We start from the raw sequence: 24394 nt of genomic DNA, 5'->3' as shown, positions 1-24394 counted from the left end.
TTGTTGAAGCATAGCTCGTCCTCGTTGCTCTGCTGGAAGTTAAAGCGGGCCTTCACCAGCAGCTGAGCCGTGCTGTTCTCAGACATGTCCTGATATGGAAGAGAGTGTGTGTGTGTGAGAGAGAGAGTGTTTGTGTGTGTGTGTGTGTGTGAGAGAGAGAGAGAGAAGAGGGAGGATCTTCAGATCTTCAGTTCCAACAGCAGATTCTTATATTTTAGTTTTTAAACAGCCATGTCAATTATTAAGTCATTTAAAAGATCATCACCAATTCACAAATTATACTAAACAATACTGATTCATCTAAAACGAACAAACAGAACTAATTACATGAATCCAGTGCGCTGATTTGAGCAATTATCAGAATGAATCAATATTGGACATGTTTTGTACTAATACTGCTTTAAGAACTAGAACTTTCAGAACTAGGCAGCAGTACTGTTTTTGCTAGTAGTGATCTGACTGAAAGGGTTTTAAGGATTTTAGTACTTTGTTTTAGTACTGGCTGGACTGTCATACTTGTTTTTGTACTACTAATTCTGTGACAATGGTTTTGTTAGTATTTGCTAGATGGTGGTACTGATTTTGTCAGCACTTGTTTCAGCACTCACCAGACTGCGGTACTGGTTGTGCAGCAGTTTGGAAGCTCTGCCGTGAGAGGGCTGAGAGTTGAGGGAGTCAAAGGACTTGATCCTCAGGGTGCAGGAGCGCCGCACACATACGGAGTCACTGCCCACGCCAATCCCTACACGCACGCACACACACCCACACACACACACACCCACATCCACGCGCACGCACGCACGCGCACACACACACACACACACACACAGGGCTTTTAGAGCGGCAGACACACTCTTTGCCTGATATGCAGCGTAACACAGTTTAGTGAGAGCTCAGGGCTTCATGGCAGATAAACGGGACCACCCTCACTCAAATGAGCGCACGCAAATGCACACACCCAGACATGCACACACACCCAGACATGCACACACACCCAGACATGCACACACACCCAGACATGCACACACACCCAGACATGCACACACGAAAGCCTAGATGGAGAATACTGGAAAATAAAGAAGTAGTGCCCTGAAAGACAATGTAAACTGAGAACAATACATTACATTAATAAACGCACAGTAAAAAACCCTACTTCCAGGTCTCCATGTCTAGACATGCCCACTCCCTGCCCATGCCCTGCCCACGCCCTGCCCACATCCTCCCCACACCCGCCCACACCCCGCCCAACACTTACCTGCAGTAGCTTTGTTGAGCGCGACCAAGGAATTCAGCACCTTGGTGAAATTCTGGCCCTGATACAGATCATCAGCCTCGAATGTCTGCACAAAAGGGAAAACACAAACAACTTCACTAACTAAATAAACTCAACCGTGGATTCAAATAATATTTTTCCCCTAGATAAAATTCTCCGCTATTTTTCTCCAAACCAGACAAAAGTGGAAACCTACAATCCATGAGACAAAAGCCACAGCTCACACCAGAATGCATGCGTTTCCTGATCCTGAATCCAGTGGCATCAGGGCTTCCGTTAACGTCAATTTAAAAAATGGAGCACACAACCAATTCAAAGTGTTTTTATCAAAGCTGCTGCAAGATTCCACCTGAGCAGGGAAACGTCTGTATATAACACAGTTCAGTGGTCAGTTAAGGTGCTTGGCCCTTTATGATTTGGACTGGGAAAGAGGCAGATTAAGACTGATCTGGGTGCAGGCCTGTACGAGGCAATGCGATACTACAGGACTGACCTACGAGCATGGAGCTGACCGTGTCAATACAGCTCACGGTGCAGACGGCACACTGCATGTCAGCGGTGTGCGCACACAGTCAGCCCCTTCTACCCCATCAGAGAGGGGTAAGAAAAAATAAACATATTTCATAAATAAAACAGAATAAAAAGTATCAGCCTATTTATATAGGCCACTTAGTTACTTGGCTATATTCTTGGTTGGATAGAATTGCATCCTATACTATCAGTGACCGCAGGGACTCAATGCTGTGCCCCTTCTAGCGATATTTTTAAGGGTTCCATGATGTACGTCTTTTGGCAACATGACTGGAAATCTGACCAGTGGCATTTATGATTTTCACTACGGAGGCGGACCTACAGCAGCCTGACCCTCTTGAGAATATGGAAGCCGGGGCTAGGACATAATTAGTAAAACGGCGCTGTCCATGTTCAAGTGGAATGGTGACTGGAAGACAAACATTGTGGTGCACCTAAAAGAAAAGCCCTTTTACCCTTCAATGAAAATCCCCCAACGATTCAGTGAGGTCGGTCAACTCCATTCATCAGTCTTGGTCAGAAAGGAAATGGTTTTGTTTGTAGTTTCTGTGATGCAAACTATGAGGGGTGTGCCTGGCTAACAACGAGTCTGCAGCATACACACCGCTTGTTTCATCAACGGTATCTTGGGTGGGGGGGTGGGGGGGTCCTGAACACAGGAATGGAGATGATCCTCATAACTCCCTGTAAACGATCTCAGCGCACACAGCACAAGTAAAACATGCTAACAGCAAAAGCCGCGAGTGTCAACAGTACGCTACGTCTTCATTGTAAAGTGAAGGCGTTCACATGTAACTTGGCACTGCGTATGCAAACATAGGAGCACCATGCAAAGGCCAAACAGAGTTGTCATTCACACATGACTACGCGCATGCACGCACACACACACACACACACACACACACATTCAATAGCCATACGTTCCATATCCAAACAGCAGCAGCTATTGTTACAGTCTAGCCATGATAAATACCTTAAACTCTGTCTGTCTCACATATAAGCACATGCCCAACTCCTACATAGCACAATAAAACTGAGTATACTAACAACTCTCAGAATTCAGTACAACTATACTAATCGACTTGGGGGGGTTAACAACACATGGAAACACACTACAAACTAAGTATTCATAATGCATTAAACCCAGGGATTTCCTCCTCACACATTTTTATCTCTCATGAAACCCACTCCAAATTCTACTTTTCACCCTGGGTTCCTCTAGCTATGTGTGTGTGAGAGTGTAAGAATGTGTGTGTGAGAGTGTAAGAATGTGTGTGTGTGTGTGTGTGTGTGTGTCTCTTTTCCCAACTCCAGCCTCCCTGCTGTCCTTTGGAACCCTCATGGAGCCATCTGGGCAGATTTCGCCAGCTCACTGCAGTCTGTCCTGGTTACTCAAGTGTCCCTGAATCAGTGGCCCAGGGTCAGCCCTTACTGTGGTATCACAGGACAAGATGCTCTTTCAGCAGCTGTGATCACAGTATCTCTCATTCAAGTGATCCGAGTGTTAGTACATCAAAGGAGTCATACTGACATGCCATATTTACTATAAGAAAACAAACAAACCAAAAGCGAACTCTCGCCAACCTAAAATACAGTACATTCATGTACAGCTGCCATCATGAGATTAACCATCACTGCAGATCACCGTCCATTACCGTGGGATACAAATTTAGCATAATTACCTTAGCACAGTTGCTGATGTCCCATTTCACGCGCCCCCAGTTTTCACGCTATTCACATTGGGATCAGGGTGGGCTGTGTGTGCTGCACCGAACTGTGTCAGACCTGTGTGAGTCACTACAAGAGAAGGATGCGGGGCCTGACAAGAAATCCCACGCACCTCCCCCGAATTTGAAAAGTTCAATTTAATGCTTTATTTATTTATTTATTTTACTTATGAACGTTGATATTTTTTAGTCAAAATAGGTGTTTGAATGTTTTACAGTCATTGTGATGTCATTCCTGTTTCGTTTAGTCCCGCTCTGCCCGTTTGCTGTGTGTAAGCCCTCAATAAAAGAGCTGCCCAAGAGCAGAAACGTCGCCTTCCGTGCTGATGCCAGAATAGAGTTTCTGAAGGTGCTATATTCAGAATTTAGGCTGACAGCCCATGTCCCGACTCCTAGGCAGTCTCAAGCAGTGCTGCCTTGTCTGGACGCAACCAAGCCTTTAGAGAAAAAACACACCGCAACAAGCATGGCCAATCATGATTTCTAGTGGGAGGGGCTATTGCCAACATCAAATAAATACTGGTGCTGGGCCCCTCCTTGGTTTTGTTTAATTGGCTAGTTATTGATTCCCTCCCCTTTCATAAAATGGTCAGCATCACTGTGCCAGCGGTAGTGTTGGTTAAGTTTTGAGCAGAAAAAAAAAAAAAAAGTCTCTTCACAGAGACTTGAGTAGAGAGATTTCTATAAGCATCTTGGATCTGTAGATTCTGATTCTCTCATTAGGGCCCCTGGGCTCACTCACTCTGTGAATTTGAGTTTTGTAGCAGGGTGACAATGTATGATTTCTAACTGCCAATCATGTCAATCACTACTAACCCCTGGCAGCTAGACATTTAACAAACTCAAAGCAATTAAGACTGACTGACGCAGTTGCTGCACCAATACTGGGACACCCTGAGGTTTGCTGATGGCATCTTGCAGATTAGTAACATGTGAAGTCAACCCCTGGACACACAGCAGTTTCTGGAGGAAGGAAAGAATCCGTATTAGGTGATCAATCTGTCAGGCGGTGCTAGAGAAAACGAGCTTGAGCCTTTTTTCCTGTTCTGTTGCAGGTCTGTCTTCCCTGTTCCCTTTTAGATGGGTTTCAAGTGGAACTCACCTATGACAACACAGTACATTCTGTACACTTTAACCCCCTTTCCTTTAAAACCACATGTTATAATTATAAATTGACCAAGAGAGAGAGAAGTACCCCCCCAAACACACACACACACACACACACACACACACACACACAAACAACCCTTTCACTCTCTCTTGCTCTCTGTCCAAAAAATGACAGTTGTTTCATTATTTACAATTTTATGGCATTTATAAGTCGCTTTTATCCAAAGCGACTTACAATTATGACTGAGTACAACATGAGCAATCGAGGGTTAAGGGTCTTGCTCAGGGGCCCAGCAGTGGCAACCTGGCAGTGGTGGAGCTTGACTTGTAATTGACTTGAAGGTAAATGCCAGTTCAAGTACCTTAACCACTAACCTGCCACTGACCATTTCAGATTCCACCTGAGGCATCTTGGGCACCATACACAGTAGAAATCATATAATATATAAACCTTGGGTTATTTCTCACTCTCCACTGTGAACCAAGGCAGCATCTCCACAATGGCTTAGGCAAGGAGCACAATTAAGTCTAAATGCTAAATCTTTAAATATATAAGGAAAAAAGCACCAGGTCTACACCAATAATATGGCATGTGTCCAAATACAGTGTGCAGAGAAACCAACACACCGTCCCTAACAGACTGCGTCGTTACTGTGTAACAGAATAACCTTTATGTTCACCCTCAAAGAAGGACGCCGTTTTCCCTGCTTGATATCTCCCCAACTGCCCCGCCCCCACTGCGTGCTTCCCTGGAGAACCCCTCACTGGGTCGGAGTGTGCCGATCTCAAAGCCAATAAATGAACTGCAAGATAGGCCCATTCTGTGGCATGGCTCTACTGGCCACAATGGACTGCTTGTCTCAGGTTGACCGTGGGCCAGGGCTCCACACAAACGCTCGTCCAGCACAGAACCAGAGACGCAGTCATTAGAGAAGAGGGCTAATGCAGTCTGTAGTGCTTCCATTACGCTATGCACTGGGACTAACCAAGGACAGCAGCGAGAGAACTGGATGGGGGTTGTTCTCAATTTATTCCTAAACGTTCCTGCAGTCTCTGAGCAAGGGCAGAGACTGAAGGAAACAGGAGGGGCCCTGTCATATGATGTTAAGATATCTTCAGATCACAGGGAGACCCACCCAACACACCAATAAAGTTCCAGGTGAGAACATCTCCTTCAAACTCGCGAATGCATATTACAACCCGTCTAACGAAACTAGCCTGTACAGGTGTGGTCACACAATCCGATAATATCAGGGCAAGAACATGTGAATGGCAGGGAGACCAGCGAAATTGGGAGTTTTATGCCACAAATATGGACGTTGTCGCAATCGAATATGTAACAGTGCAGCTGGACACAACGTAACTTTAAACACATTCTCTTCAGCTGTAAACATTTCTTTTCTCTTTAGCTGTAAACATTTCTGTTCTCTTTAGCCAGTCTACCCGACGTTACAAGCAGGTTCGTGTATTTCGCTCTCTCGAGGATTAGCCCAACCACACTCCCAGTTCCCGCTGTGCGACGGTCTGGCGATCCGATGCTCCTTAGGCTACAGTTCTAGCAGCAAACTAACACAGATGCATTTACAACATGGAAAAAAAATGCGAACACCCCCCTCCAAAAAAAAAAGGGCACAACTGCCACCGGAACGATGAGACGACATGCTACTCACCTCCACGCGATACGAACCGCAGCCTTTTAGGAACTCCCTGATATTGCTCAAGCACTCGCTGTCGTTCTTCGGTTCCTGAAAGACCTGCGTGCAAAAAAAAGAAAAAAGAAAGAAAGCGAACGGACAAAGTCTCTGACCCGTAGTTGCAGACGCGTGGTTCAGTTCACAAGCTGGGTATCGGCCACAGTTTCACATCTCCCCCGTAGCTGAAAAAGATACCTATCCGAGGAGGCGTAAGAAAGAGGAAGTGACGCAAGACGGCACTGCGCTGTGAGCTGAAAGGCGAATGTTTACAAACGGATGCGGTTGTCTACTTTACTTTCAACCGAACATAACCTGGATTATCCTCCTTTATCCGGACATTTCCCTTAACGTTTTACAAAAAAAAATAAAATTATAATGTAATAGCTTTTGGAGAGTTTCTGAGCTTCTGGACCCGCAGTAAATCCCCAGAAGCCTGGACGCTCCATGCACAAGTGTTTTTATTTTGTTTTTTTTTTTTTTTTTTACACACACACACACACACACACACACACACACACACACACACACACACACATACATACATACATACATACATACATACATACATACATACATACATACACACACACACACTCACAGGCTTCGCTAAAACACCCCCGAGACACAGCTCACAAATAAATGGCTTGATAATTAATGATGTGCTGAGTCAGTTCAGTTGAGTGAATAAATAAATGAATGTAGCAGGAAAAGAGAAAGAGCATCTTCCTCGTCAGAACCTCAGTAAACCAGTGTTGCCTAACCATGCTCATGGAGGACTGTCTGCAGCGTTTAGTTCTAACACATCTGGCTCTGTTTACGGACTCAAAATGAATTTCACCAGCTCAATTTTTAATCTCGAATTTGCAGGGCGCCAAGTTCTCCAGGAGCCCAACTGGTAACCCCTAACACCCTGAATAGCCCAGACCAGCAGTTTTGTCCTCAGTGATTTGAGGCTCTTCCGTATTTTAGTTCCAGACATGCTTCGGGTGAGGTACCCAAAGGCTGTCGCATGCAGCCATGCTTTAAAATAATTTATGCAATCCAAGAAAGTAATGACCCACACCCACTTCATAGTGCTTCCTATTTTAGGGCTCTTAAGGATGTATAACTACCTGAGTATTTCTGTGTCTGACAATGTTGACCTCCACCACTATATACTGAGAGAAAAGAAAAATCCTTTTTTATACTCAGTTGAGTTCACTTTATTTCCCGGCTAGTGTTTGGTTGTTGCTGGTTTCAGTTGTTTACTGAACATATGAGAACATTGCTAAGCCAGTCTTTTGCTTAAACTCTTTTTATTCAGTTCTATCCAGTTCTTCTTTAACTGTTTAAAAGCAGGATCAGGGCCAGTTTCATGAGCTTCGGTAATTGTTATGGTTTCTTGTTTTATTTCAGTTACTGTCATTAAATGGACCACCCCTGCCTCAACAGATTACACAAGTTTTCCAGATAGAAACTTTATATTGGGCTAATGACAGACTGATAAAAAGTGAATGCTGTGAACCTCCACGACATTATTATTTTGTTATTTAAATAAGGCTACTGTAACCTAATCATATTAGTTTTAGAATACTGTATGCTATTCTTCATCACCAGCTCCACTCGGTATACATTTTGACATGGGCTTTAGTTGGAAATTGGTTGCATTTATAAGAGTAGTGAAGTATTCTTCATTAAGGGGGAAGATATTCATTTCAGAGTTTTAAAAACAACCAAATAAAACTAAATATTTGTCTGTACTTCTTATATATAGACTCCAATAGACTCCAATTAAAGGATGCTGTCTACTTTTTCTCAAGATTTTTTTTTTTTAATTCAAAGCTTTATGTGTAGCACAAAGGCAACTCTTCATAGTTTCGATGTAAGATTTTAAAGTACTCTATTGCTTAGGTCTATTAATAACCTAATGACTATTTTTTATGAGGCTAGGCCTATAGCAAATATAACATAAAACGACACATGGTGGATATTCAAGAAAGCTTAATACGGCCCGTCCTTTAATCATTCAGTAGGTTATAAATTCTATTTATATATCAACATAATCCTAAGTGAACGGATGTAGAGCCATCAGCATCCGCCCTGTTCCTTTAATTTTGAGAGGACTTCTTACCAATGGCCGCTGGCCCGTGGTGATAAATCCCAGTAAGACCATTAGCGCCCAGTAGAACAGGCTACCACATCTACTGGCCCCCGAACACACAGGATAATTCTGTTTTCCTTTACATTACACAGAAATAACATTTAGCTTCCAAATCCGGTCTAACGTTCCCATTTTCCGTGATCCCCCTTAAACACTTCACCTAACTAACCACATCCTGTTGTCTTGGGAGCATCTTGTTTTTGCTTTTTTTTGCAATTTCAGCGACGCGCCTTTCAGTGTCGCGTTAAAACCGTTTATCGCCGCCTTTACGCGAGAGCGCATCGCGCGTAGCGGTTGCGAGTCTACGCGACACGGGGAGAAACACGGGACGCGTCTTACTGTAACGCCCGGGCCGGGTCGCAGCCTCTCCAGCAGCCTGCACAGGACCACTCCGTCTTTGAGGGACGCCTGCAGAAATCCCTCCGGATCCGACACCGTCTTTTTCGGCGAGTCCAGGACGCCCAGCGTTATGAGCCATGTTACCGTATGCTCTGCCGAATTCATGGCCACGTGCGTCCAGGAGGACAGTGTCGGAAAAGCTGAGGCGACGCAGGCTCTCGGGCGTGTGTATTCATAGATATCCTGTTTTGCCTGCGCGCCAGAGGACGGTCCCTCCTTCTCGGGGTGGACGATTTTCCTCGATTTGTCTGCCGGGTCTGGTTTCGCTCTCCGGTTTCCCCTTTGTCAGGATGCCAACCGACCCCCCCCCCCCCTCCTCCTTCCCTAATCCCCAGCGTCTCTGCTGCAACTAAAATCAACACATGAGAAGCGGCTGACAGACCGTGCAAGCGTATGCGCGGAGAGTCAAGAACACGTACAAGCGTTTTCAGTGGAAAAAACCCTCTAAGGACTTTATTTCAGCGAATGTACCGAGCTCGTTAAAAAAAACAACAAAACCCTGATGTATCCTCACACATTGAACCACCGCAAATGGGAAACGGAAGCAATTCAGTATATCAAATATGTTTAAACGATGTTTTGGTCTACAGTGTGTCCAAAAGTAACTGGTTTCTAAAACAAAAGACCTTTATTAGAACCATATACATGATACTGCAGAAGGTAAAACAGGCGAGACAAAGACTGTCGTATAGCGCCCCCTACTAGACGCTAACGGGTACAACATATTCTGCACCGAACATGCCCATTCACTTTCGGTGACGTATGATAGGCCAACACGATTCCGTAAAACTTTAATAAAACGTAAGGATGACCCTAAAAGTTGGGCTTAAACGGACAAACACCACGTACAAGAAAAAATAAGACTGGAGCGCACGTCTTTTTGCTGAAGGAAACTTCTAACGGCGAACTGCACCGCCTCATGTAATACGACTTATGTATAATTAAACCCCATTATTGCACTTATATATAGGATTCACTTCACTGAACTTCGGTTATTAGCCTTCCAGATAACCAGTTTTTGTTCTTGTGAGTCAATTATGAGTCAATTATGCATATTTTCATGTTGCTAATAAGTGACATCTTTATTTCCTCAGGTAATCTTGTTCAGAGTACAGCACAGAGACCATTAAATTTCTCCTTAAAATAGGATTTTCATATTAGTGCTTTCCTGACAAGGGGAGTCCCACGGCCATCCTTCACATTTGCCAGAACTCACCAACCTAACAAATACCGCTCTGAAATACAACTATCAAAACGCATCACTCGGTGAGGTGCTTCGTGCTGGAGTATCTTCTACACAAATCCAACATGCCACTTTGGTAGAAAGCACGCGAAATACGGTTTCTATAAATATGCTGTCTCTAGTGTTGCCGATTTAAATCTTTAAATCCCCCCCTTACAAATTGCACCCAAGGCAAGGGATACCTTCTACCTAGCTCAAGCTCTTACTCTCACAGGTAACGGGCGCAAGGCAGATACAAGGGTATAGCGGCAAAGGGTTAAAATGGCCTACCTCAAAACACGAGCATAAAAGACCTGCGTTCCAGGGGCAAGTGGTCAGGGGAAGAGGAGAGAATGGACAAGAACATGGACAAGGTGAGCCCACCCCCCAAGCCTTGTCCGATCCTCTTCAATTTCCATTTCAGCTTCAGCAAAGCCCGAAGAGAGAGAAAGGTCCAGTTGTCTTCGTTTTTCTCCCACGCCCGTACGCGGTTGGCTGGTTCATTTTCTGGACACGTTTATTCCAGTCCACTCTCTCCAGAGAAGATTCAGTGGAGAAAGATCGACAGTGTGGTTTACGCACTGACCAGGCTAGCACTAAACCGCATGAAAACACTGGTAAGAATTCAGTAGGGTCAACAAGAACCAATTAGCATTATTCAAATGAGGCCACGCTAACTGATCCCTATTAACCTTTATTAATTGCTGTCTGCATGTGATATGAAGGGAAACTAAACTGACTGATCAAAAACATCAGGCACGTTTGGAATAGTGCGGAAATGTTTCTCTAACTTTTGTTGTTGTCCAACAGGTCACTGTTAAAAACAGTGGTAATAAGGTTCATTTTCTCACAGAAAAACATTTTTTCCATATTTCTTTCTTTGTTGTGGTTGTTGTTGTTGTGCTCTCCACCACTCACAGGGAGATAGGAAAGGGGGAGGAGCATGTGCACCCCTCCAGAGGGGAGGAGCATGAGCACAAACCCATACGTAGCCCCCGTGTGTGTGTGTGTGTGTGTGTGTGTGTGTGTGTGTGTGTGTTTATACTGCAAGAAACTATTAGCAACACTTATGACTTCTTGATCACAGATAAACTTGGGAGTGTGCAAAGCATGGTGTGAGTGTATGTGTGTGTGTGTGTCTGCTTTTGTGTTCATGAGTGGTCATCTCAGGTTGTAGGTCAGTTCAACTGTCACTGTGTGCGCTCAGATGATTTCAAACGTCGTCTTCAACTCCACGATGAGCTGCCAATCACTCTTCTGCATCTCGTCCCGGAACCAGTTCTTCAGAGCGTCAATGGACTGACGGGTGATCTGGGGGAACAACAAGACCAACCCCTCGTACACAAGTCTTTACTTTCAGCATGGCGCTGCTCTAGCCTGAGGGTTGTTTGCCACCCAAAATAACTTAATGTTATTAAGCACGGAAACAGAAACTTTTTATTGCAGGAACTCCAAGACTAGGAGGCTTAAATTAGCCTTTGACACAAAACTAAAAGAAAATCAATTTAAACGATCCCTTCAAGTTTCACGCGTCGCAAGGCCGAGCACCTACCTTGCTAACGATTATGTCCGTCGCCTCAAAGTGTCGGCCGTACATCTTGGGCGACTCCCCGGGAATGGGCTCGATCTTCACACAGATCTCCTGGCCTTTCTTGGCTGTGTCCACTGACTTGTGGTTCACCTCGATGCTGGTCACAATGCCAATGTCTACAAACTGAAGCAAGAGGGAGACCACAGAGTGGCATTGGGGTCAGGCAGGGTACACGAGTGAAGTGTTGTTAAAAGCACAGGTGCACGTGCGCTCTCTCTCTCTCACCATTTTGCTGGGCACACACAGTGGGGTGCCTGTCTTCAGCACTCCCGCCTCCACAGACACGCCCATGACGATGGGGTCTCTGGAGTTGAAGATGAACTGAGGGAGGATCCTCAGCTTACAGGGAAACACTGCTATATGCCTACAGGAGGTGAGTGGTTATCACACACACACACACACACACATACACACACACATACACACACACATACACACACACATACACACACACATACACACACACATACACACACACACATACACACACACACATACACACACACACATACACACACACATACACACACACATACACACACACATACACACACACACATACACACACACACATACACACACACACATACACACACACACATACACACACATACACACACATACACACACATACACACACATACACACACACACATACACACACACACATACACACACACACACACACACACACACATACACACACACATACACACACACATACACACACACACATACACACACGGTCCCCCCTTAATCCTCAAACTGCACATCTGCCTCAGATCAGAGAAGCCGCATCAGCTAACGGCTCCGTGCAACATGACAATTCCGAAACGAGCCAAAAAACCCTCGTGGCCTTACTTGAACTCGTCCTGCTTCTGTTTCTTATAGTCCTCTCTGTACTTGGTGAAGGCGTCGAACAGGTGGTAGATGATCTCGGCATTGAAGATGCGGACCCCCAGGCTGTCGGCCATCTCCTGGGAGTCCCTCTCCACCTTCACGTCGAACGCCAGGATCACCGCGTACCTGGAGAGAGAGTGCGCACAAGTGAAAAGGACAACCACCGAGGTATTTAGCGTTAACGACAGAGAAGTGAAAGGGCGCGCGAGACGAGACGAGACGAGACGAGATTTAATGAGACTGTACAGCAAACCCTTACTGTGGGTCGTGCTCCAGCATCGTAGACGCCTTCATGACGTCTTTCTTATGCACAGGACCGATGTTGATGCCGGCATACTAAGACAAAAGGGAGGGGAAGGTTGCCATACAATTCAAAACAACACATCGTCTTGCCGGGGACATTTATATGGACTTTGCAACCGTAAAAGTAGTCAAACGAATATGGCATGAATGACTGAAGCGTCACTATTTCACACTGTAGGCCAAAGACAAATAAAAGAGATTGAGTGAAGGCTGAAACACCTGCTCAGACATTCAAATGAAGTAAACAGAGGCGGAAAGCTCGCAGGTTCTGGCTCCTTCTGTGCTACTCGATCTGCCCCAGCTTCTGATTCAAACGAGCAGCATTTGCGCATCCTGGCCGCCCCCGTACGAGGACGGCGAGGACCTGGTGTTGTAAAGCGGCGGAGCGGGTTGATCACTCACGGGCACTTTGGACGTGCGTAAGAACTCCAGCAGGGCTTCCAGGGAGCCCAGCGTGGAGGCCTGCACGTACACGCCCTTCTCCTCCAGCTTGACGGCGTTCAGAGTCTGCTTCAGCTCACGGACCAGCTCGTCCTACACACACACACACACACACACACACACACACACACGGTATATTCTGGAACCTCACGTGACACTATGGTGTGCGCACTCTAGAATTAGGGGTGAGGCCAGGGCCAGGAGGATGATAAGTGGGCGGGGCTCACCTTCAGCACGGGGATCTCATCCTCTTTGTGGGCCACCAGCAGCGGCAGGCCTGCCAGTGTCTTCTCCAGGTCCTTCCCCAGGATCTTCACCCCCTGGGACGTGCACACCTCCTTATGTTTCTCGTACTGATTCTGCACGGAGAGACAAGCGGGTGGCCGTGTGTCACTTTAGGCCAGGGCCCCGGATGCTCATTTCCGATCGGCCGACCGACAGGTGTCCGTCAGAAGGTTAAGCCAAGGGTGGGCCGACCTTGACGCGCAGCTCCTTGAGAGGCGGCGGCAGAAGCAGGCCGCGGATCTGGGTGACGATAGGCCCCTCCACGCCCGGCACGATGATGGTCTCGCCTTCCCGTAGACACCCGTTGATCAGGATCACGTCTATTGTGGTGCCCATTCCGGGCAGAGCTTTGACCTGGCGGGGGTGGGGGTGGGTATTGGAGGTTAGTGACCGGGTCTCCTGCTGCACGGTGGAGCTCAGTCAGCCACGTTACAAGCGAGCACTGCTGGAAATGATTTTTGATGAAATCGGGAGATTACCACTTATAGCATAAGTGTTGCAACTGCAAGCTGCCTCAACACGAAAGCGGGTCTTTTCCGGAGACTACACTGCTGCTTTTCCACCCAACCGAGCAGGAGCGCACGCACCCGCTACAACTGATCAGCTGTCTGAAGCCTGACGGCCACCGATTACACCAGTGGAATGAGGGACGCATCTGCCCACGTTAACGTAATACAACAAACAGACCGGTGCTTCTGGTTCCATTATGCTGTACTGGGCAGTTTCGCATGAATCCATTAAGTATGAGTCCTGCTGCTTTTAGCATACAAATGAAAACATTTCCATAGCAAGTTAATGTGAAAGCAATTATCTCCACATAAACAGAGAAATTAAAATTATGCTCACGCTGGGTGCAAAATCGTTACTATACATATGGTACGTAAATGAATTGCTCAGCGCTCGTCCTTCAGTGCTAGCGTGACCCATGACCCCACCTCCATGACTTGAGCACGGAGCTCATCACAGTGCGCCAGCCGGCGGGCCAGCATGGTCTGAGTGAGGTCCACCAGCAGGGCGATCAGGTTGCCCATGCCGTCGCCCGAGTGGGCCGAAGTGGGCACCAGGGACACAAAGGTTCGGGGGTCCTTGTTCTCATAGAACAGAGCAGCATTCAGACCCTGTGGACACACAACAACACGCGGGATGGTTTGTGTTGGCAAGGAGTTGGATCCGCTGTCCGGCGCGGTATGGTGTCCAGTGAACTCCCTCAGGGGAGGGGATACGCGGTCCAGACGGACCTGCTGGGCGAACTCCACGATCACGGCCTTGGCCCGCTCGTCAAACTCATCCTTAGTGTTCTTTTTCTGCTTCTTCAGAGTGGCCACCACGTCTGTGTCAGGACTCCTTTTCCAGTCGTAGAGACGATCGATCTGAGAGCGAGGGGCGAGCGAGAAAGACCACAGTGAACGTTTCACACGGGCAGATACAGAGCCGACGGGTTTTTTGTTTGACACAATTGAGTAAAAACAGACAGATGTCATGTTGCTATCTTTTCATATCAAATCTGCCATCCCAGCCAAACATAACTCACTGTCTCCACTGTGTGTGTGGGGGAAGTAGCAGCTGCCACGGTGCTAGCCGTCTTTTACCAGCACTAAAAACTGAGACCCATTTCGAACCCCTTTTGCTCCGCTCTTTCCCAGTGCATGGATCCCCAAACAGTCCAACGAGCACCTTAGGTAGTGCTCAGCACCGTGCTCCTCCTTGACCGCCTGATCTCAGGCCAGTGGCAGCAGGACGGCGAGCGCACCTTATTGAGGGCTACGATGAAGGGGCACTTCTTCTCCTTCAGCAGGTTGATGGACTCGAGGGTCTGAGGCTCCAGGCCGTGCATGATGTCCACCACCAGGACGGCGATGTCGCACAGCGAGCTCCCCCTGTTCCTCAGGTTGCTGCGAAGGGGAGAAGAAAGGAAGGCAAAAAGACAGAAAAGGGGACAGAGAGAGATAAAGGACAGCAATTTTAAAGCGATGAGAAAACGAACACAAGAAGCGCCAATCGCACGCCGCTCACCTGAAAGACTCGTGGCCCGGTGTGTCAATAATCAGCATTCCGGGAATCTTTATGTTCTCCCTGTCAAACTGGAGCGCAAAACAGCGTTCAGGCAACTCGGCGGGAAACGGGGGCTGCCGCGGACGCCTGGGCGAGGAGCCGCGGCGGTGGGCGGCTTACTCACGTTTTTCACCATCTTGGTTTGCTCGATGACGGTTTCCAAGGGAACGTTGGTGGCGCCGATCTGCTGGGTGATCCCGCCAGCCTCGCCGTCCTGCACGTGCGTGTGTCGCAGCTGCAGCGCGCCGGGACAGAAGGGGGAGGGGTCACGTTACGTCGCCAGACGGCGGGCCGCGCGGACGTGGACGGAATTCCGCACAAAAAACGTTCGCGCTCGCTCACGAGCTCACCTTGTCGAGGATCTTGGTCTTCCCTGTGTCCACGTGTCCCAGCACACACACCACAGGTGCTCTTAGTTTGTCCACATTAATGTTCTTCAGGTTCTCCCGTCTCCGTTTCTGTGACACGGACGAACAATAAACACACTCATCTGAGGTACATCGCCCCGTCGCTCCGGTGACAAACCGTAACAAACCGTGTCTTTACGGCACTCGGCTGTGACCTGAGCCGCATTATCACACGCAAATATCTTCCGGTGATGGATCGTGTTCAGCCTCTGGAGAAAGCAAAGTGCTGACAAAACTGACCTTTACAACAAAGTACATTTGATACAAAAGAGCCTGACATTTTGACTTCCTTAGTGAGCCAGATGTCTGGATCCACTGGGACTCCATTAATGTAGACCACTGGTCCCACAGTGGACATCCAAGTACCTCTGTGTGTGTGTGTGTGTGTATATGAGTGTGTGTGCGCATGTGTATATATGAGTATGTGTGTGTGTGTTTTTGTGTGTGTGTGTGTGTGTGTGTTTTTGTGTGTGTGTGTGTGTGTGTGTGTGTGTATGTATATATGAGTGTGTGTGCGCGTGTGTATATATGAGTATGTGTGTGTGTGTGTGTGTGTGCGCGTACCTCTATGCGTCTCTTGGCCTTTTCATAAAGCCTCTCCTCCTTGCTGCGCTCGTCATCCGAGTCGCTCTCGCTGCTCGACTCTGAGCTTGCGTCCCTCCCACTCGTTGTCTTGGTCGTCTGGCCCTCCTTCTCCTCTTCCTCGTTCTCCTCCTCGTCGTCCTCGTCCTCGTCCTCCTCGTCCTCCTCATCCTCCTCGTCCTCCTCATCCTCCTCGTCCTCCTCGCTGCCGTTCTGCTGCGCGGCAGGGGCGGAGGGTTTGTGGACTGTCTGCAAGGCCTTCACCTCGATGTGGACCTTCTTCACCTCTGCAGGCGAGAGAGGACGGTAATGGAGCGTCTTCACTTCCAGTAGAAGCTGCCCGATTAGTGACAACACTTCTGCCTAGAAAAGGCTTGTTTATTTGGGGGGAATTATTATTTTTTTGGACAGTGTAGAAAGAAACTCAAAGACAACAATGAAAAACATGTTTCAGGGTTCAATAGTAGGAATGCTAAAAAGGTTTGGTATATGCAAGTACTAGAATATATTGGGGGGAAATTTACAATACGTGTATATTACCACTGACTTCTCCATCTACAGGGCAAGAGAGAGAGAGAGAGAGAGAGAGAGAGAGAGCGAGAGAGAGAGAGCGAGAGAGCGCGAGGTCTTACCCCGGTCCTCATCGCTGGCCATGGCCTCCCAGTCATCTAGATCTGCAGTCTCGGGTTTTGGCTCCACCACTGTGCGAGTAAACCAAGAATGTGCCCCAACACCATTAACATATCAACATGGCTGACTGTACAAGCTGTACCTACCACCAGTACTCCCAGCACTGCTCTGGTACTGATCACCTTTCTAACACTCTCTCCCTCTCTCTCTCTCTCTCTCATACCCACTGGAGCTACTTTATTTTACCCACATGGCTTTAAATGGAAGAAAACAGAGACCAATTTAGGGTCGGATTCTACAGAGACGGAAGCACACCGCCAACGGACCCCCAGGACTGTCTGAAGTGCGTTTATAGGTACTGCACCCATTAGCCTGCCACTTTCATCAGTGCATTTACAGGTGAAACGCATTCCCATAGCGCAAGCTCCCTGTGCGCGTCAGTCCCGCTGCCCCCGATTGGCCAAAGACCTGTACCTGACTCCTCCCTGTGCGTGTCCACTTCCAGCTCCGCTGTGATTGGTTCCGCTACCTCGGGTGTGGGTGATGTCACTTCTGAGGTGTCTGATAGAGAAAGAGGCAACATGGGGCAAAACGTTCCACTATAGGAAGGATTGTGCCACAACGGCGACGTTAAAGCGACCCATACCCTCCGGAGTTTGGGTTGTCGGCTTCCTTTTTCTCTTGTCCGAGTAAACGGGCTTCTTCTTTGGCATGGAGTCTTTGGATGGCACTTCAACACCTAAAAAAAATTTAAATAGAGCTTGAAGGAACATTTGCTCCACCCACAGGTAAGTATATTTAACATCCGTATAAAAAAACCCTCAGCTCTGCTTGGTTGGTCTTCTTTAACCCAGGTGTAGGACTAATCTTAGTCTGGGAATCTTAGTCTGGGATAAGTGGCTCAAAAAGTCAAGGTTCCTGCTTCAAGGCAAACGTCAAACACTGCCTTTCACTGACTAATATGCAAGACGTTCCACGATTTATAACGAGCAAAAAAAAGATAGGGCCACCTTTGTTCAATGGGCATGGTAAATAAACCAAGTAACCATAACAACACTCACGAATTTGGAAACGAGCGAACACGTAACATTTTGTTACTAAAAAACAAAAAAATGTAAAGTTTTAAGACGCTACGAGCCGTGGGGCCGTGCAGACCTCGGCGCGTCCTGGCCCTCACCTTGAGCCTGCAGGGCTCGGAGCGTGGCCTCTGCTCTGGCCCGCGCCTCCTTCTGGGCCTTGGTGAGCAGCTTGCCCTCCTTCTTCAGTCGCTCCTTCCTCTCCTTGTCCTTCTGCTTCTTCTTCTCCTTCCGCTCAGCCTCCAGCCGTTCCTGCGGGCAAACATGTCGGGCGGGTCGGCGGAGCGTCGCCGCACGAGACCTTTGATCAGCATTTCAAACGACTTAAAAAAAAAAAAACACCTAATCTGAGAACCGTGTGCTCCGCAACACCAAAAAGTGACGCGCCTCGTAACGAAACCGCGCGTGCGGCGTGCTGACCCACCTGCTCCAGCCTCTGCGCCTCCAGCTCAGCCAGGCGTCGCTCCCGCTCCTCTTCTTCGCGCTTGGCACGCTCCTCTTCCTCACGCATGCGAGCCAGGGCCTCCTGCATGGCCTTCACCGCCGCTTTGCCCGGCCCTTTCTTCTTCTCCTTCTCCTCCTTCTCGCCTTTCTTCTTCTCCTTCTCCTCCTTCTCGCCTTTCTTCTTCTCCTTCTCCTCCTTCTTCTTCTTCTCCTTCTTCTTCTTGTCTCTGTCGGCCTCTTCTGAGGGCGAAAGCGAAGCAGACAAGAGTTGAGTTGAATTGAGTTTTCACGTCACAACAGTCCCACCTGCTCCTGCTGAGCGGCAGTTATTCTCCTGGGGGGGGGGGGGGACACCTACAAGCATGCAATTAATAAAAAACAAAAACAACAACAACAACAACAACAACAACAACAACAAAAGCAAAAAAAAAAAAAAACCCGCCATCTGACCGGCGCTAAGCGCAGTGACTTCAAGGGAAGAAATCTTGCAACGGACTCGAATATGTACAGTTTACTGGCCCTTAAAAAAAAACCCAAAAAAAACATATCAAAATGAGTGAATTACTGAAATAGTCCCGTGTATGTGCCTGAACTGTGCTTATGTTAAATGCATATATTAAGTGCATTCTTTACCTTCGATATCAGTTGAGTCACTACAGAGTTGGTTACACTTAGGACTAAAATTGCCCACGGTCTGGACTCTGTGTGTGTGTACCTCACCCCACCTTCTGGCTGGGGTAACTCTCACCATCTCCTTGGGCGTCACCCGCCTCCTGCTCTTCGGTCGCGGCCACCTCTGCCTTCCCGGGCTCGGCGGGCGGCGCTGCGGCCTTGGGCGCCTCTTTCTTGGCCGTCCCCTCCTCGGCTTTCTCCTTCTTGGCCCTCATCTTGGCCCGCTCCTCTTCCTTCTTCTTCCTCTCGCGCTCCTTCTTCTCCGCCTTCTTCTGCGCCGCCGTCTTCATCTTGAAGGTGCCGGCGTCGTCGTCGTCGTCGTCCGCGGCCTCCTCGCCGTCGCTGTCGGCCCGCGCCTTCGCCCCGCTCTTCTTTTTCTGCCGCTGCCTGTGGCCGGCCGGGAGGTCGTCGTCCGACGGCTCGTCGTCCCCGCCTCCCCCCTCGCCCTTCTTCGTACCTCCATCCTCATCGTCGTCGCCCTCCGAGTCCGAGGCGCTCCGCCTCCCGCCCTTCTTGCCGCCCTTGGCTTTCCGGCCGACGCGCGATCCCTCGTCGTCAGAGTCCGAAGCAGCAGGAACAGCAGCGGGAGCCGGCTCCACCTTCTTGCCCTTCGCCCGGCTCTGGTCCTCCACGTCGTCCTTACCCTGATCCTCCTCACCCTCGTCATCCTCAGCCACGGCCCGTTTACCTTTCTTCGCCTTCTTCTTCTCAGCTTTCGTCAGAGCCGGTTCGGCCTCCGCGTCCTCTACAGAGTCTGAATTCTGTTGGCAGCGGTTGAGAGGGAAGTCATGTGATCGGTAATAACACGGCTACAGCCGACCTGGATTAGCTATGATCGTAGTGCGCAGTCTTCTCCTCCCTCTAGGTCCCAGCATTTGCTCCTACCAAACAGCACAGTCGAATTGGGCGCATTCGACCGACTGGCTGTAGCAAAACGGGGACTCGCCACTGACCAATTGCAGGGAGACTGGAGGATTCATTGTTAATTAATAATGAAGTATTAATACACGTGTTATATTCTACAATATATTGTCTGATTCGGTGAAATCAATCTGTTTTCCAGGCGTGGAGAATGCCTAGTCTCAGACAAAACTGAAGTGCCGGTGTCTATTCCCCACCGGAAATTCTGTTTAGTCTAAGATTCGGTTTAACCTGTGTCAAGGAAACTGGCTCAGAAGCTCTCAGATTTATCCTTCATAAAACTCCCCTCCCGTTATATCACAGATGCTCTGTGGGTTACCTTGGCTGGTTCTTTCTGTTTTCCACCATGAGCCTCTAGTGATAATTCCTCCAGTTCTTTCAGGATGTCATCCTCACTGCAAACCGCAAATAAACCCCAAACACACACACACACACACTCACTCCATTAACAGGCTCAATGACAGCCATCTGTGGTCATCTTCAGCGCCTGAACGGAGGGTGAAGTCCCCGCGGTGGGGGACAGAGACACTCACTCAAAGTCGTCTTTCCTCCCGCCTTTCTTCTTCTTCTTGCCCTTGCTCTGGTCCTTGGCTGCGCCGGCACCCTCGATTTCGGCGGCCAAGGCGTCGATGTCGATGCCGTCGTCTTTGGCACTGCGTGAGAAACAGAAATACCAGAAATACCACTGTGTATGACTATGTATGTGACGAATAAACCAAACTTGAAAACGGCACATCGGTCTCGTCATCACACCAGGGGAGAAGGACACAACAAATAACCATCACTGGGCTCTTACGCCACGACAGATAACAGCTAATTATAGTATAGAATCGTTAGTCTAACGTGCTAGTGGAAGCAGGACTTCAAGCTGAGGTGAATGGTGCCCGACTGCCGATGAGGACATAACCGTGCATGCTGTAAAAGGTATTCTCTTCATTACGTGCAAAAGCCTGCGTCTGCCTCCTTTTTACACTTCTGAAAACTCATCACTCAATTATGAGATTAGTGATGGTGCCATTTAAACCTTTTTTCCCCTTGCGCAACACAAAATGATAAACTAAGCCGCACAACGCATCATTAGTGAATATAATCCACCGCTTGTGAAACAGCATGGGGCAAATTCACAGATACACAGTTCCACTGCTTCCACTCCTACCATCAGTCCTCACCATTTGAAAGAGCACAATAAATTTCACAACTACCACAACCATGACTCTTGAGCCAACACTGCACCCATTAAAGCCAAGATAAGAACGAGTAAAAATCAGGGTACGAACACTACAGATAGTGAAAGTTACAGTCTGTAGTCATCTTACCTGCAGCAGAGTACAGAGTTATAAAGAAATGGGCACACTGGACATTATATAGAGGAGCCTGGGGCCCGCCTTATGCAATGTTGCATCAGCAATGGAAAACACCTCATCATCACAAGACAGGACAGAACAGAATACACACACACACACACACACACACACACACACGCTCGCGCAAACACAAAGCTGCTGCTCTTGGCACATACAGGCTAGGCGATGAAACTCTCACAGGAAGGCTAAGGGATGGACAGACGAAGGGGGGGGGGGGGGGGGGGGGAATAGGCAGTAAGGACACTGACCTCACCGGCTTCATGACGAGATTTGAGCGTTTGAATGTAAGGATCACGCAACACAGAGCAGGAGAAGCCTTCTGCGTTTGAAAGGTTATATGGGCTCAGAGCGACCGGGATTTACCATCGGCTCTGAGAAATGGCGCTAACTTACCGAAACAAATGCGCACAATACTCTTATATCGTCCCGCCGAGTAGCACCGGCAGGTTTTTATTCAGTGAGCTGAGAAATGTCTACTGCGCGACTTCAGCGACGAAATGGCGCAACCCGTCAGCGGTGCACTACCGACAGTCCAAGAACCGGGGCAAGTCGGGGTGGGTCACCAGGCTGATCGTGTAACGGGGCACCCTCCTGGCCAGAATATACAACCACGTTTGCGATTCATCCGGTAAACCACCGGACCGCGTTTGGTTACTACATTATAACGACTGGGCCGACGGGGAGGAGACAGTTCGTGTGGGAACTGAGCACACATCAGTGCGCATCCAGGATTACCCTCCTCCATTCAAATATCGTCACCACTATAGAAAAACTAAAGAAACGTAGGAAGACAAATCTCACAACAGAGTTAAAAGGAGGATTCATCAGTTTAAGAAGACGGGCATGCTTTCAAATGCAGCTTACTTAGTTACAATAACCCAGAGGCGTGGGACGGAGTCGTTACCTTGCGGCTCGATCGCAGTGATTGCGCCACGTCAATATCTTGACATGTTTACATAGTAAACCAGACCCATGAATCAATATTCTACGGTCGAAATAAGAAGCATCTGTCATTTTCACTAGGCAGTCTCTCCCAGAACAACGCTTTTAAATATTCCTGGAAATTAGATAAGCCTATCTCGCTAACGCCAAACCGTTATAGAAACGTGTCTAGTTCCCCTCAAGGCAAAAACGATAAACATGAACAAGGCACTGCAAATCCACCCCCCGTTGATGTTAAAAGGAACTACCTTGACAAAGGTGGCAACCCGCATCCCGACAGGGTTACGAGAGGTGATGTGGAGAAGCCCGTGGTGCAACTAAAAAAGGGACACAGGTTCACGAAACGCTGAGAGTAGCTAGATAGCTAATGAAATTACCACCTTCGCCCTTTATGGAATAAAAAAAAGACACTCACTTGAGCTTGCTGGTGTCTTCCAGGATAGGACAAAAAACGACGGCTGCAATTCTAGCTATCCTGGTTAACATCTAGTGAGTGGACTGAAGGAAGCTGGCAACTGAGCAAACTGGCTCCATGATATGACTGCACTTGTTAGCTAGCTTTGCTAACACGCGAAATCGAACAACTATTTGTCAGCACGATTATTTCAAAGACACGCGAACAGACATGCACACACGGCGCTCGTGTGAAATCGAGAAAATAGCAGCCATCTCGCTTCATGTCGACAGGGAGGAATATAATGTAGTAAACGGACAGGCCTAGCCAGGGAAGCTAACGCTAGCTGCCGCCACATGAACCCGTGCTTGAACACCTACGACAGCCGACCCATAAACTACATGTACATCTGACACAGCTTACGTGAAAGGCTGCAATACCACCAACATGTTATTGACAGGTCTATCTTAGCTAAACCACGGCTTACCCATCATCTCCTTTACTTTTCTGTTTCTTTCCCATGGTCTCTCTGTGGTAATATTGCCCCTCGCTGCACCGCCGTGTGTAGTTACTGGCTAGCGCATATGGTTGGCTGTGCCAGCACCGCGCATGCGCAGGCGTGGATGCGCTGTTGGTCGCACAAGCACAGCGCATGCGCAGGCGTGGATGTGAAGTCTCGCACAATAGACCCCGCCGCCTTTATTTACAGGCCTTTATGGACAGTTAAAGCAACTGGATAGTCTTGACAATATACAAAATATTAAAAATAATTGAAGTTATTTTACTTTTGAAATTAACAATTATTTAAAGATTATTTACCGCCACAATACTAGTACAATTCAAGAAATAAAATAAACAATTCAATTCAAAAAATAAAGATAACTCACCAAATATTTAATTCCATCATACATTTGACCATGGCCTACAAACTAGTACCAGTCGAACAGGGTGGGCACTGGTTGCGCACACTGATCTCGACCATAATGCTGCGATCAATACCATTTGGGCCCCTTCTAAATATCTGCGTTCAGTGGGATACCTCAAATAATTTTGCTCAGTGCGGATGAGTAGATTTAAAATAGCATCTTCTATATGAAAATGTAATGTTCTCTAATAGCTACATTCGAATGTTAATAAATGGATATTTTATTGTAGAAGAGACTACATAAAGGTGCTTAGATACCGTTTTTTGGGGGGTTTTCTAAATTATGAACATGACCAGAGACAATTTAGCAACATCGAAAGTGGCCCGGGAAACATTATGTAGCCTATATTTAACCACCACCAACAAGAA

At 47.8% G+C, this 24394-nt stretch overlaps 2 protein-coding genes across 7 annotated transcripts in view; both read right to left on the bottom strand.

Moving 5' to 3' along the window:
- Positions 1-9139, bottom strand: part of arhgef7b (Rho guanine nucleotide exchange factor (GEF) 7b) — a 26016-nt gene extending 16877 nt beyond the window's left edge. Inside the window, exons 1-6 of one of the 5 annotated variants that reach the window (XM_081701450.1) lie at positions 8815-9139; positions 6312-6395; positions 2409-2453; positions 1256-1340; positions 609-742; positions 1-89 (exon numbers count right to left, since the gene is read on the bottom strand). The exon at positions 1-89 is cut by the window's left edge and continues 113 nt beyond it. In XM_081701450.1, coding sequence (XP_081557576.1) covers positions 1-89; positions 609-742; positions 1256-1340; positions 2409-2453; positions 6312-6395; positions 8815-8979 — 602 coding nt within the window. In that variant the 5' untranslated portion in view covers positions 8980-9139. Of the gene's footprint in view, positions 90-608; positions 743-1255; positions 1341-2408; positions 2454-6311; positions 6396-8814 lie in introns of those variants that run through there. The other 4 variants (XM_081701452.1, XM_027014853.3, XM_027014852.3 and 1 more) reach the window with 4 other exon arrangements.
- A 788-nt stretch (positions 9140-9927) lies between these two features.
- eif5b (eukaryotic translation initiation factor 5B) lies at positions 9928-23711 on the bottom strand. 2 transcript variants are annotated; one of them, XM_027014828.3, is made up of 24 exons: positions 23588-23711; positions 20934-21053; positions 20720-20795; positions 19556-20240; positions 18788-19047; positions 18465-18615; positions 17934-18026; positions 17762-17848; positions 17290-17358; positions 16640-16944; positions 16019-16126; positions 15793-15903; positions 15630-15697; positions 15367-15508; positions 14855-14986; positions 14552-14734; positions 13809-13970; positions 13559-13690; positions 13293-13424; positions 12847-12923; positions 12549-12713; positions 11913-12051; positions 11649-11810; positions 9928-11407 (listed from the first exon to the last, which is right to left on the bottom strand). In XM_027014828.3, the coding sequence occupies exons 1-24, from the start codon at positions 23620-23622 to the stop codon at positions 11300-11302; spliced, it is 3702 nt and encodes a 1233-aa protein (XP_026870629.3). In that variant the 5' UTR covers positions 23623-23711; the 3' UTR covers positions 9928-11299. The 2 variants fall into 2 exon arrangements, with proteins under 2 accessions (XP_026870629.3, XP_081557575.1); XM_081701449.1 differs by having other exon boundaries at positions 18788-19044.
- Between the last annotated feature and the right edge of the window lie 683 nt (positions 23712-24394).

Source organism: Electrophorus electricus, chromosome 18 (assembly GCF_041902795.1).
Source record: "Electrophorus electricus isolate QZ-2024a chromosome 18, ASM4190279v1, whole genome shotgun sequence".
Classification (NCBI taxonomy): domain Eukaryota; kingdom Metazoa; phylum Chordata; class Actinopteri; order Gymnotiformes; family Gymnotidae; genus Electrophorus; species Electrophorus electricus.
The sequence above is the reverse complement of the archived record's forward strand: the minus strand, read 5'-3'. Positions and strand labels throughout refer to the sequence as shown.